This window comes from Chiloscyllium punctatum, chromosome 15, assembly GCF_047496795.1.
Source record: "Chiloscyllium punctatum isolate Juve2018m chromosome 15, sChiPun1.3, whole genome shotgun sequence".
NCBI classification, from domain to species: Eukaryota; Metazoa; Chordata; class Chondrichthyes; order Orectolobiformes; family Hemiscylliidae; genus Chiloscyllium; species Chiloscyllium punctatum.
The window spans coordinates 51062734-51077733 of record NC_092753.1 but is presented as its reverse complement, the minus strand read 5'-3'; the positions used below and the strand labels follow the sequence as shown (position 1 = coordinate 51077733).

The following is a 15000-nucleotide window of genomic DNA, read 5'->3' as shown; positions in this document are numbered from 1 at the left end:
ACCATGCCTAGGTTTTTGCCAGCCTGGAGAACCTCTCTGGCAAAAAAGGCAAAAATGGCCAAAAACTGTTAGTTCCATCTCTGAAGAAAACACGTTCTATTTTCATGGGGGAAACAAAGTGGGTGAAGCACATTTCTTGCACGTGCACTTTATCAAAGCAGCTAGCCATTTAAATTATTTGCTCCCACCAAAGTGGGATTTTCAGAGCCTTGGAGTGTGAATTGCAAATTGTGCAGATTAGGCCTGGCCAAAGCACATCTGAACATTGTGGATTCATCAGCAGAAATAAGATAGACCCTTTGGATTTGGTCCCGTGACATCTTTGGTGGTCAGGTGCTCTTGGGGAGGTAAGATACCTTCTGAACTTGTGAAAAACAGGCATAAATGGGTGTAAAACGAGCATAAATGCATTACTGTCAAGCTCATTGGAATTGTCAGTCGACTTGTCAAAATAAACAGTCAAAATTGTTGAAAGCAAGACAAAGAGATTTGTCAAAAGCATCATGAAGACCTTCAATAGGAGTTGTGAAAAGTGCAACCACCCCTGTCAAGGGAGCTGTCAAAAATGTCAAGAAGATCAGTCAGGAACACCCAACTTGGAAATGTCAGGCTGTCAAATTATGAAATGTCCTGCTACTTAACTCTGAAAAAAACATGCTTGGGTATTAAAAGAAAATTTCTTGCTATTTCATTCTGTTAACACAAAACTAAGATTTTTCAGTATTGGATGACTGCTGCATGATTTATTTCAGAACCATCCATTATTACAATAGAGAGAGTGCATTGTTTCACTTTGATTAACAGCTATAAGTGAAAGGTTCTTAGATGTGGGACTATGAACTCCAAAGCTTGTTCATATAAAGAAATGTCCACTAGAATGAAATGTTTGCTATTATAATGCTTTAAATAGTTGAAGGTATGCAAAAATGGAAAATGTGTATTTGTTATTTTTCAATGCAGTGAATCATAGAAGTGATTGCTGGGCCTCTTGATGAGATATTTGCATTATTGGTAGTTACAGGTGAGGTGCAGGAAGACTGGAGGTTGGCAAATGTGGTGCCACTGTTTAAGAAAGGTGGTAAAGACAAACCAGGGAACTAGAGACCAGTGAGCCTGATGTCAGTGGTGGGCAAGTTGTTGGAGGGAATCCTGAGGGACAGGATGTACATGTATTTGGAAAGGCAAGGACTGATTAGGGATAGTCAACATGGCTTTGTGCATGGGAAATCATGTCTCACAAACTTGATTGAGTTTTTTGAAGAAGTAACAAAGAGGATTGATGAGGGCAGAGCAGTAGATGTGATCTATATGGACTTCAGTAAGGCGTTCGACAAGGTTCCCCATGGGAGACTGATTAGTAAGGTTAGATCTCATGGAATACAGGGAGAACTAGCCATTTGGATACAGAACTGGCTCAAAGGTAGAAGACAGAGGGTGGTGGTGGAGGGTTGTTTTTCATACTGGAGGCCTGTGACCAGTGGAGTGCCACAAGGATCGGTGCTGGGTCCTCAACTTCTTGTCATTTACATAAATGATTTGGATGTGAGCATAAGAGAAACAGTAAGTTTGCAGATGACACCAAAATTGGAGTTGTAGTGGACAGTGAAGAGGGTTACCTCAGATTACAACAGGATCTGGACCAGATGGGCCAATGGGCTGAGAAGTGACAGATGGAGTTGAATTCAGATAAGTGCGGGTGCTGCATTTTGGGAAAGCAAATCTTAGCAGGACTTATACACTTAATGGTAAGGTCCAAGGGAGTGTTGCTGAACAAAGAGACCTTGGAATGCAGGTTCATAGCTCCTTGAAAGTGGAGTCACAGGTAGATAGGATAGTGAAGAAGGCGTTTGGTATGCTTTCCTTTATTGGTCGGAGTATTGAGGACAGGAGTTAGGAGGTCATGTTGCGGTTGTACAGGACATTGGTTAGGCCACTGTTGGAATATTGCGTGCAATTCTGGTCTTCTTCCTATCAGAAAAATGTTGTGAAACTTGAAAGGATTCAGAAAAGACTTACAAGGATGTTGCCAGGGTTGGAGGATTTTGAGCTATAGGGAGAGGCTGAACAGGCTGGGGCTGTTTTCCCTGGAGCATTGGAGGCTGAGGGGTGACCTTATAGAGGTCTACAAAATTATGAGGGGCATGGATAGGGTAAATGGGCAAAGTTTTTTTCCTGGGATCAGGGAGTCCAGAATTAGAGGGCATAGGTTTAGGGTGAGAGGGGAAAGATATAAAAGAGACCTAAGGGGCAACATTTTCACACAGAAAGTGATACGTGTATGGAATGAGCTGCCAGAGAAAGTGGTGGAGGCTAGTCTGTTTCCATGCTGTACATCTCTATGACTCTGACTCTATGATTCTATACAATGAACTCTCGGCACGGTGGCACAGTGGTTAGCACTGCTGCCTCACAGCGCCAGAGACCTGGGTTCAATTCCCACCTCAGGCGACTGACTGTGTGGAGTTTGCACGTTCTCCCTGTGTCTGTGTGGGTTTCCTCCGGGTGCTCTGGTTTCCTCCCACAGTCCAAAGATGTGCAGGTCAGGTGAATTGGCCATGCTAAATTGCCTGTAGTGTTAGGTAAAAGGAGTAAATGTAGGGGTATGGGTGGGTTGCGCTTCGGCCGGTCGGTGTGGACTTGTTGGGCCGAAGGGCCTGTTTCCACACTGTAAGTAATCTAATCTAAAAAGCTATATATAACTTTATTTTATCTCAATCACTGCATGGATCCTCAGGTGGATTCGAGATAAGTTGATTGCAGTAGGCATTAGGGCAAAGGGTAGCGGGTAGGAATAGGGAATGGCATAATTTGGCAGAATAGGTGAACAAAGAACACTTGAGAGAGATTGGAGAATAGGCAGAGATAATAGGTTGTAATGGAGAGCATGGAGGCCATGGGATAGACATCGGTTGACATGGAGTACCATGAAGGATATGCAGAGGGGCATCGTTATGCATGGAGGGCATAGGTGGTGACATGGATGGATCATAGAATGGTATATGTACGTGTGTGGGAAGCATTCATGAAGTGCCAGGGCTAGAGGGCTGTTCTTTCGTATTCTTTTTGCGTTAGACTTCAACACAGGGCTGGAGCACAGAGGCATGCTTTTCGCCCAGCTCATGGCTCACACTTGGCAGCCTCTGTTCTTGTTCTGGGATTGCCTAGCCCCAACCCTCTAATGAAAATCTGTCCTTTGGGCCATTTTTTATCCAGGTTTGGTTTGCAGAACATGACATGGGAGTGAAATTCACCACTCCAGTCTCTATCAACCAAATTCCATTTGAGAAATTGCAACAAAATATAAATAATTTAAGTCCATATTAAGCTCCAAGTTGTTTGCCTCACTAATGCAGCATCTGTAGTTTGAAAAATAATAGGGCAGATTTTATTTTCAGATGCTTACTGTTTTTAAATCAGCAGTCACTTGCAAAGTACATGAGAATTATTTGATTTTACAACAATGAATTAACAACAGAATTTCTTAAGTCAGAAATAACTGAGCACATTAAAAACTGTGTCAGAATGAGCCAAACATTGGAAAGTTGATCCCTGGAGTTGTTTGTTTCAATTTAGTGACAGTAAGAGTTGGCAACTTGCGAAAGAAAACATCCTGTCACTGCTGTTCCGTTTTGAAATTAATGGACTGATACATACCTTAGGAGCCATAGGCCTTTCCACTTTCAGTCCACCCTAAAAGAAAAGAAATCAAAACGTAACTGTATTTTGTTAATTTAACAGAGTGAAGGTTCTTTGTACTTACAGAACATGAACAAAATGGAATGACACTTTGTCATCAAATCACAGTATTGAAGTATAGGTACAGCACAGAAGAAAGCCATTCAGTCCACCAACTCCATGCTGGCTTTCTGCAAGAAAACTTCAACTTGTCCCACTTACCCACCCTTTCCCTATAAATTTTTTTTTACATATATCTTTTCTTCCAGTGTTTATTCATATGCTTTTTGAAACCTATGATTAAATCTGCTTCCAGTCCTCTTTCCAGCTCCTAATCACTCATTCTATTAAAGACATTTTCTTCACGTTGTCTATTTATTTTTGCTAAGCAACTGTGTGCAATGGTTTTCTATCCTTTTGCCAATAGGAACAATTTCACTCTATCTGCCCTGTCTAGACCCTCATCATTTTGACGACCTCTATTACATCTCCTCTCAAGCATTTCCTGTAAGGAGAGAAACCCCAACATTCTCCAATCTGTCCACAGAAGTAAAGTCTCTCAATCTTGGAACTATTCTCATAAATCTTTTCTGCCCCCTCTCTAATGTCTTCACAGCTAATGTGCGTGTCCAAAATTGTACAAAGTACTCCAGTTGAGGCAGAACAAATGTATTGAATAGACTTCAAGAGGACATAGGTTAGTGGAAAGAATGGACATAAGGCAATGAAATGCAGACAAGTGTGAAGAAATACATTTTGGCAGGAGGAGCAAAAAAAAGGCAAAAGAAACCAAAGTGTAGATTTCAAAAGGTTATGCAAGAGCAGTGGGACGTGGGGGTATATGAATGAAAATCTTTGGTCGCTCAGGTTGAGAAAGTGGTTTAATGAAGAAATGGACCTTGGAGCTTGTAAATAGAGGCATAGAGCAGAATTTTTATCAAAAATCAGCTTAGTTTTATTGCTGGAGAGTTTCATGAAGGATTTTGGCTTGTGAGCTCCAGCAAGTTACCTCATGCAGTTGTCCACTGCTTACCCTTACAAATACAATGTTGGTGTGATCCAAAGTTCAACCTTAAAGTGGATAATTGCATTCCAGGACGGAGAGTGAAAAAGGAGGTGTTGAGAACCAATTCGGTCAGATGGATGAGGGTGTCAGTGTCACTTCCGTCCCCTTCCTTGACCTCTCCATTCCTGATGCATCCATTCAGGATGCTGCCTGACCTGCTGTGCTTTTCCAGCACCACTCTAATCTAGACTCTGATTTCCAGCATCTGCAGTCCTCACTTTTGTCCTGAGATGGAAAGGATTAGAAATACTTTTTCAAGAAACATTTTCTGAGCCTATATCTTAATAAAACATGAATTATTTCCTCACCATTTCCAGAGGCCGTAATGACTTGATATTGTTCAATGTTAGTTCAGTCGATGGTGGAGCTGAACTATTACCAGCTTCTAGCAGAGTACAGTGACCACCAAAATTTGCCTTATAATAAGCAAGCCAACTAGTAAAGAACAAATATTTTGAAAAAGGTTAACTAGAGATTAGCAACAATTTCTTACAGTATAGATTGTCTGTAATAATGATGAGATTATAAATAATTTATTATGAACTCAATGAGAATGAATACAAAACAGCAATTAGCACATTGTCATATCATGACACCAATGGTCACTAATTTAACCTATAACATCGCACACCATAGGTCTTGTTGTTAATACAATTCATAAATTTAAAAAAACTAATAAATATCAGCTATATAAAATCCAACTAGAAAGGTTAAACTGAAATTCCAGCCCAATTAACACTTAGTTTAGTGGAGACAGCCAGATCATATGCTGCTATGTTAAGTTCTCCAACTGAAACAGAAAGGAAGACTGACTATTCACAAAGGAACAAAACTAAAATATTGCGGATTCTGTAAACCTGAAATTAAAAACAGAAAATATTCAGCACAATAGGCTGTGAAGAGAGACACTAAATTAATACTTAGGAATTCCCTGTAAAATTGAGTGCTGGTCAGAAAGATCAAGTCAGAAATCAGTGGAATTCTGACAACTTGTCTACTACACCTTTAAACAAAATTCCTGGGTCCAAAGGTCTTTTCAAAACATAGATTAAGAAACACAGGAACTTGTTTGAGTTTCGGTTACTATCATCTGCCTGCAGTGAAAAGATTCATTGTGCGAACAACTACAAGCCTATAGCTTGGTTTTTTTTTTAAAGTGTTTGAGAACAAGAAAATATGTGGAATGTAAAATAGATTGCATAAAATGCAAAACATGTTTAGCTCACTCACATTCCTGAATTGACAATAAGAGAAGATACCGTGGATGGTATTCCAAATTCCTCTAAACAGGTGACTTCACTGTGCAGGTACATTTTAATCTCATTCTGCTGAGGTTCTTGGAAGATTGCAATCTCTGGAATGCAGTGATTCTGGAAAGAGAAATATAAATACTAGGCAGTTAGCTTGTTTTGAACTGGAACCTGTTGAAGCATTGTGTCAGTGGTGGAATGGAATTTTGAATTGCCAACTCTAGGCTGCAAAGTCACTGTCCTTCTGGGATGGATTGGCAGTATTGGGTGGGGGGGCATAAAACTGGGTGACATGGCTGCAGCACCGTCTCTACTAGCTGATGTATGGGCATGCTTACTCATGATGAAGGGTCTTTCAGACCCATATACAAATTGATCTGCACCTTTTCTTGCCCTGTATGGGTATTTTACCAGTGGAATTATGTCAGCCTGCCCCCCACTTGTAGATCTGAACTTGGAAGGTATACAGAGGAACCTCAATTATCCACAAGCAGGTAGTATTTCATTAAGTTAATCAAATTCTGGATAATCGAAGTCCGGATAACATAGTTTAGCTGAACGTCGGGACCTTACGATCTTGCCAGATAATCCAACATTCGGATAATTGAATGCTGGAAAATCGATGTTCTTCTTATACCTTCCAAGTTCAGATCTACAAGTGGGTGGGCTGACCTAATTCCTCTATAAGCTTACGGATGACAAAAAAGTTTGTGGTGTTGTTGATAGTGAGCAGAATGGTTTCAGACTACAGTCTGATATTGCTCAGGTGGTAAATTGGGCAGAGCAATGAAAGATGGAATTTGATCCCGATAAGTGTGAGGTGATGCATTTTGGAGATCTAATAAGGAAAGGATACACACAACAAATGGTAGATCCCTGAGGAACAAAGGGACCTTGATATACAAGTCCATAGATCCCTGAAGGTGACAGCACAGGGTGGTAAAGAAGGCATACAGGATGCTTGCCTTCATTAGCCGGGGTGTAGAATATAGAAGCAAGGAAGTCTTGTTATAACTTTGCAAAACATTGGCTAGTCCACACAGGAACTGTGTGCAGTTCTGGTCACTGCACTATTGGAAGGAGGTGATTGCACTGGGGAGGATGCAGAGGAGATTCACCAGGATGTTGCCTGGGATGAAAAGTCTCAGTTTTGAGAGAGTGTTTAGGCAGTGTTTGTTTTCCTTGGAGCAGAGGAAGCTGAGGAGGGAGATTATGAGAAGCATAGATAGAATAGATTGTGAGAATCTCTTCCTCAAGGCAGATGTATCTAAGGCCAGAGGGCATGTTTAAGGTGAGCAGTAAGAAGATTTGAGGAAATTATCTTTTACCCAGTGAAAGATATATGGAACATGCCCCTGAAAGGATGGTAGACAACATTTAAGAAGAATCTAGAAGAGGATTAAAAATGTCAGGGCACAGTAGACCAAGTGCAGGTAAATAGGATTACTGTAGTTTGGTGTTTATTGGTTGGCATAGATATGATGGCTGAAGGGCCTGTATCTATGACTCTATGACGAACAACTGAGGCTATTAAGAGGCCTCCAGCCACCTCGGTTGGGGAAATCACATTAGTGTCCAAGCCAGGTTTTTCGTTCAGTAAAATGTGGTGAGCTTTGTTCTTGACATGAGTCCTCACTCCTCCAATCCTGACAATCTCAGATTCCCGATCAAACCCTCCTTATCCCTGGGGACTGCCAGCCTAGCCCCAGCAAAAGCCCCGACATACCTCCTTCTCATGCTCCTCTATGGCTTCTCTTCTTCAGTGGGCACACTGTAGTCCCAGTAATAGTCACTACTCTTGCTGGCACTGCTGGAACATGATTTGTTGACAGCTCTTGGAGACAGGACTTCCTCTCCAATGGGGGCAGAAAATTGAAGGTTTGAAGACCATTAAATGGTACAGGATCAGCCCTACAACACCAGCAAGCTTACCAGGGCTATTTACACTGGGGAATCCAATATAACATTAGAATTTCCCATTTCTAACCTGACCAGTTGGCAATCAGCAGCTGAACCTTTAAGGGTTCAGGAGGAGGAGCCTGGCTGCCCTAGTTGGTTTGTCAATGCCTGAGAAAGTTTAAATAGCATAAAGCTGCTTAAGTATGCAAATATGCCTTTGGCTCACAGAGCCTATTCAAGACACAAAACCAGATTTGCCTCTTCACCTAGCAAGACCTGCCTCAGTACTTAGCCCAGTGTGGAAGCTGGCTGATTGCCCAGCCTCCAACCACCAGTGCTGAGCAGCCTTAGGGGTGCTTATCAGCAGTCTTTAAATGAGATTTAAAGCTTAAAAAGAGTTGGGTCTCCTGATGCCAACTTATGGCAGGTTAACCTGCTGCTTCACCTACATGTCACTCATTTCAGTCATGTTTCCAGCTCTCCCTGCATCATTATATTCCACAATCCAAGCAGAATACGCAGGCAGAACTTTCCACCTTTAGGAGTTGAAGGTAATTCCAATATTGACATTATCTGTTCCAAGTGACTGTAGTGACTTTCAGCTATTGACACAATCAACAAGGGAGTGGGCCAACATAATGGAAACCCATCACTCAAACTCCTGCAATGATAAGGTGTGCACATTAATGCAGGTAGAGCCATGATATTGTATTATAATTCCTGACCCAGGAATGTCCTCAAACTGGTATAAGACTTCGATTTTATAAAGAGCCCAATCCCAAACAAAAATACTCTGGGTGATTTGAAAGTCTAAAGTACTGTTATCAAATTTTACTGCTTGCTACTTTAAATAGAAGAACCCAGAATTGATATGAAAGTATAAAATGTTTGTATGACAAACAGTATTCAATACAACATAAGTGAAATGTATCGTTCCCACATTGAAGGTTATTTGAATTAAACACTTTTTGGATTTCAGAAGACTTGTGCTGAAGTAAAATTGATTGACCTAATACAAATCAACCATCTGTGCAGCTTCTCCTACTCTGTGCTGGGTTATACTTTCCTCTGCACATGACTCACATCTAACTTTCACTTAAACCTCTTAATGAACAGGAGTGATGTTACTCTGTAAGTTGGTGACCACACCACACTCTTTATAGTTTAATTTACCCAGCTCTAAGCTGTTTTGATGATAGCAATTTCCCCATAGATTAAATAATTCACTTTGTGCCTCAGCTGGATGCAAGAAAAATTAAACTCAAGCTGAGAAAAAGAACAGGAAACAGGAGAGAGGGGAAGTATTAGAAATTCTGCCAATTTGAATAGAAGCTAATTTTACTTTAAGTGCTGTTATGGTGCTCCAGTTCTAGATGAAATGGTATACACTTGAGGTTAAGATAAAACCCAATAATGACTGATTTTATTGTACCTTTAATTCTTTGCTCTAAATGCAAAATATTTGCAAGAAAATGTCACATTTCTTTTAATTAAAGATTTCTTGGGATTAATGCAGAAACATTGAGTGACCTTTTAAAACTTAATTATGAAATGCCACTTACATTTGTAATTGTTAAGAAAGTCAATTTCGACAAATCCAATTAGCTGCACGTACAGCTGTACTGTTTCAAGGCTCTGCCTTATATGTACTAGTGCTGAATATATTTCTTGTCAAATGTAATTAAATATACCTAAGTTCCTTAAACAATATCTGATATTTCAATTTCCTCCAAACTCTCAGCTTTGATTTTTTGATCCACTCCTGCAAATATGGATGGGATAATTTACCCTTTGTCTTTTGAATGATGGGGAACTACTTACGTATTTTACTGTCGCTTTTTAATGTGGTGTTGGCTCACCTTTACAATCCTTTTAATGGAGCCAATCACATTTTTTATGGTTGTGGGTTTCATCTGCAAGTTCTTGTCAACCCAGAGTTCGTCTAACTCTCTGTGTCCCTCTTCCAGTATGTATGTTTGGCCTTGAAATTCAGGTTTTTCATACAATATCCAACTGGAATGAGAAAGAATTTTTTAAAATTAGATGTATTATAGGAAAACACAGTGCAAGCAAAGGCTTTCCAGAATACCTGTAATCAACTTTGTTCAACCTGTCAGTTCAATCTCTTTTGGTATAAAAAGGGTGGATCTGCTTGTACCATTGCTCGAGTGAAGCTAGGAAGAAACTTATGGGCAGATAGCTAAACCGCCTGGAAGAAAGGTCAGCAATGTGCAAACAGCCAGAGAACAGCCATAAAGGACTGCAAGCATGCTAAAGGAGTGTAGAGGGGGAGTCCTGACTTTTATTGGCACTGACAGTGGACTGGTTGGTAGACCCAACAGCACTGGAGCTCCTTAATGAGTGCTGTTGGGACTGTAGCCACGCCTCTGAAGGCCACTCACTGGAATCCTGCATCGAGGTAAGTCACAAGGGAGAGTTTGCCCAGCATCGGGGATTTGGTTGAGGGTGGAGGTGAAAATGTTGTGGGGAAATGGGTTTTGAAATATAGCTGGCTAGGAATGAAGGAGAGAGTACTATCTCCTTGGGGTGGTGACCCCAATGGGCAAAGACCACCCTCTGAAATTAATAATCCCCTTCTTTCCATTTAAAACCTTTCATAAAACACAACTATCCACCCCTGTGTGGCGACTCATACCAACTGTATTGTAGCCTGTGCAGGGTATACTCAGTTCAATTGAACTTTTAACAAATTTCCAATTTCACCCCAGCCATATTATCAGGATGACCTTAGATGATGGGCTAGCCATCTGACCTACAGGTGATCCCTAGTTACAAATGGGCTCCATTCCTGAGTATGTTTCTTTTGACTGATTTGTATGTAAGTCAGAACACAATACTGTACAATACAAAATAGCCATTCATAAATATGGCAAACGTTTGTATATTGGATCCTAGACATTAAAATTAGTACAGGATCTCATTCATAAGTACTACAGTTTGTAAGTCAGACGTTCATAAATTGGGGTCATCCTGTATTTTACATGACCCTCCTGCTGGAGAACACCCAGCAGGATCATGTAATATCTAACCCATTGCTTTTAGCTAGCTGGATCTGTGTTTTGACTGGATCTGGATTAAAGTGGCACACACTTATTTCACCTTGTTTCTAGAACAACCGGAGAGATGAAAATTTGATTTTGAGCTTCCAAATTGAAATTATTTCAATTCCTGTGCTTCACTCCAAGTACCTTAGGAACATTTGGTTTTTTTGTCTGCATAAAATCTGAAGATCCATTTGTACAAACTGCAGACACCTAAAGGCCAACCAAAAGATCAATAAAGTAGACATAGCAAAGTATGTTGTACTACAGATTGTGTAAAATCACAAATAAAATCATTAATAAGATTTTATAATAAACACATGTATATTTTAGCAAGTTAAATAAAATTTGGAAACTGGATTCATTAGTTAACATTGTGCTAAAGTATACACATGTTTATTATACATGGGTCAGGATGTGGAATACAAACAATTCAAGAGGCCTTAAGGAAGGATGAAAAATGACAGTATTCATTCACTGTAATGTGATTGTTCTACCGTGTAAGGATTTAAATAGAGAAATAGTACATCCAGATTCCTGATTGAGCAGAAGGACATAGAGGATGTACTGATACAATAGAATGAATTGCCAAATAGAGACAGAAATCAAAGCTGAAATTTGTTCACAAATTATAATGTTGCATATTAACAATAGTTCACAGTAAGATGTTAATTTTAATGGGCTGATTTTAAAGGACAGAGATGATGGAGACAGCCCCATATAGGGGAGCTGGAATGGCAAAAAGTCTAAACAGGTATTTTGTCCCAATTTTCAGTGAAATTCAAGATCAGGAGTGACGTAAAATGGGCTGCTGGTTCACCATCACCAACTTACACCATTGTTTAAAGTAAGGTTTAATGCAACCTATGATAGTACACTACACTTCAGAAAATCTTCACATATCTTATTGTCAAAACTATTTTCTGTAAAATATGTTGACTACGTTCCGTTAATTCCTGACAGAAGGCTTATATTTAGCAGTTTTAAAAAGAAATGCAGATTCAATTGACACAGAAGTACTTCATAAATTATATAATTGATTGTCTTCTAAAGCTTCATTACTAGGCAAGAATCAAATATCCTTACCATCCTCGGACAACGATTAATGAGATTCCTTCAGAAAAAATCCAGCTTGTTGCATCAGGCACATCAGTGAAGATTTCACGCTTATTTCCATGAAAGTTTAATTGATCATAAATAACCACCTAAATTTAAAAAAAGGGATTTTCAATCAGATAGTAAACATTTCCTGGAGATGTGAAGTGTTTCTAAAAGCAATGACTTACCTTCCCTGGTCTTGGGTTGATTTTCAAACTTTTGTTTCCAACAAGACCCTGCGAAAAAAGTAGTGCAATATAATTATAAATGTAATTATTTGGATATTTCAGTCTTATACGTTCACATAGTCCTCTGTGTTAAATGCATGTTACTTTTTAAAAATAAATCTAAATAATTAATTTTAACACTAAATATTCTAATAGAGATTTTCACCTACTGGGGGTTTTATTGCTCATCACTGTTAGCTTTCCATCCTAGGAAAGCAGAAACTAACTGATCCATATACACAGGATCTATTTGCTAGTGGCAGATTGACTTTGGTAATGAAAATGGAAAAAGACTTTTTATTACCTTTATGGTGCAAAAGCAAGGAAATATGGCAAAAACAAGGCAGTACCATATAGTTATAAAATATAAATTGCAGTTTGGCTCCTTAGCTGTTGCTTTCTTTGTGCAATGGGCAAACTTTGGACTTCAAGTGACTGGTTGTAGACACTATGAGTATCCAAGCAGCATCAAAGTAGCTGAATGCTAACAGAGCAAGCGAGCAGCCCTGAGATGCAGCCTGGTCCAATCCATGAGCCTAGTGGCTGTCCAATCGCACACAGTGCCCTTGTAGCAGCATTGCAATGATACATACTATTTCAAAGTGTTGCATTGAAGGGCAGAAGTGAACTGCAATCGGATTGCAGATGTGGCATGGGATTATGTGGTGTCCAATGTCTATGGAGGCAGGATGCGTACAGTCACTGTCCATGCAGATGCCCCCAAGTGCTAGTGTCAGATATCCAAGATGGAGCATCAGCGGAGCAAGCAACAAGCTGGAATCGTCAGCTACCCACACTAACTTTCATGCCAGGAATTCTTGGTATCTAGTATGTGGAGAATTATTAATATTGCATATTAACGAGGTGAGATTATGTAATAATAAAAGCGATAAAGAAGGAGGAGGTCAATGAAATTTGATGATAATGGAAAATCCTTGATAGTAGGCCTCTTGCCACTCACTAGTGAGAATCTCATCTCAATATCCAGGACTTCATTGGAGAATGCAGCTTGGTCTTGTCATTGACAAAGGTTTCCCTGGATATCTCACCTGATTTCCCCAAATTTCTCATCATACACCAGATCATTCAGGGTTGAGGAAGATTCTGCCCTTTAAGTTTAGAGCCTGCTATATCTATTCAGTATGAAGGAATAATGAATAGTTTTGCTTTCAAGTTTAAAGTTGAAGATAGCTCTTGCCTTTGCCTTCTCCTCAATGAATTTGCTTTGAACATGAACTCACAGTGTGACATCAAGCCACATATAATAGATAGTGAAAGCAGCAGAATACACTGCCTAGAAAATTGCAGCAGCAGTGACAAACAAGACACAGATGCTCAATCATCTGGAGAAGACAGGAATTCACAAAGTGATTCTTTTTCAAGAAATATTGTTGAACTTTAAGACCAGCGAGTGGTTAAAAAGGCCAGAGAACTGAACAGCAGCTCTGAAGGAAACATCTCTGAACAACAAACTCTTCCAGGAAAATCATCAGAACATTATAACTCACAAAAAAAAGCCTTTTACAACCAGTAGTAGGAGAAACAAGCCTTTTAAGAAGCAGTGAAAGCAGTTAAAGCCAACACCAGTTAAAGGGAGAAATTCAAACTGAGAACATGTGAAAAGAGGCTGATTATCAGATATCCAAAATAAATTTGATTTCTTAATAGAAGGGACAAAAAACTTTGGCCTCCACATTAAAAACTAGACATAGGAGCACAGTTAAGACTTGTAACAACAAATTAACAAGTTTATGATTTATCTACTCAATGGCAAAGTTAGTATCAGCAAGTTAATTCTTCGGGTACAAGCTTAAAGAACATTGAAAAAGTAAAAAGAAGTCTTAAAGCCCAAATAGTGAAGTTAGTGAAATCTTTATTATTTTAACAAATTGAATGACAAGTTCAACATGTACTTGTCAACTGAGAATTTTCATACATTATATTTGTTAAAATATGCAAGACTGGATAAAGGAAAACAGCGTGAATCTGATCATGTTGTGTGGAATTCAACACAAAAATACCACAGATGCAGAAGATATTAGTGCAAATGAGGTCATGGTAGACATATTTAATACAGTCAAACAATTATTGCATCTATTTACATAAAGTCATTTTGAAAACGTTCTATCCAGAAATTCTTTGAAAAGTCTTCAATCAGCTTGAAAAAGGAATGTCTTCATTTCTACAAAGTTTTCATATAAGTAAATAAAAACCTAACTTTATAGTGAAGTTAGCATTTAGCAGAAACTTTAACAGCTTTCTGCTTTAGTACTTCAAAAATAATCTTTATAACAACAAAAGATTCAGTAGCTTTAATCAATTAGGTACCATAAGGCATCAAAATGTGTGTAGTACAAGGAGATTAAAATGATAATAATGCTCTAATAAAAATAATGCAAATCAAGAAAATGTTCGATAACTTCAAATGCGTACCTACAATCAAACAATGCAACAGTATTCACCTTTATTTCAGAACTACATTTCACAACCTCTAGCATTTGATTAATGCCTCAATCCAAGAACAAGTAGGACTCTGGCAAGATCACACTTCAGTAGTTAGTTATCATCTCATGGTACATACAAGCCAGTTATGAAATAATCTGAACAATAGAAACTTACAGCATTAGCTGGCTTGTAACAGAACTATCATTGGCCTCTTAGGAAATCAGTCACTGAACAAAGGGAAAATTAACTCTAGAATGAGCAGTCCAAATTGCAGTCTA

The 15000-nt window shown here is 39.1% G+C and overlaps 1 protein-coding gene across 1 annotated transcript in view; it reads right to left on the bottom strand.

Annotated features, from left to right (window-relative positions):
* LOC140486230 (uncharacterized) overlaps positions 1 to 15000 on the bottom strand; it is a 97828-nt gene that overhangs the window by 48128 nt on the left and 34700 nt on the right. Inside the window, exons 5-10 of the mRNA XM_072585087.1 lie at positions 12239 to 12286; positions 12039 to 12157; positions 9750 to 9903; positions 5972 to 6111; positions 5050 to 5176; positions 3655 to 3690 (exon numbers count right to left, since the gene is read on the bottom strand). Of these exons, the coding sequence (XP_072441188.1) occupies positions 3655 to 3690; positions 5050 to 5176; positions 5972 to 6111; positions 9750 to 9903; positions 12039 to 12157; positions 12239 to 12286 (624 nt within the window). The remainder of the gene's footprint in view (positions 1 to 3654; positions 3691 to 5049; positions 5177 to 5971; positions 6112 to 9749; positions 9904 to 12038; positions 12158 to 12238; positions 12287 to 15000) is intronic.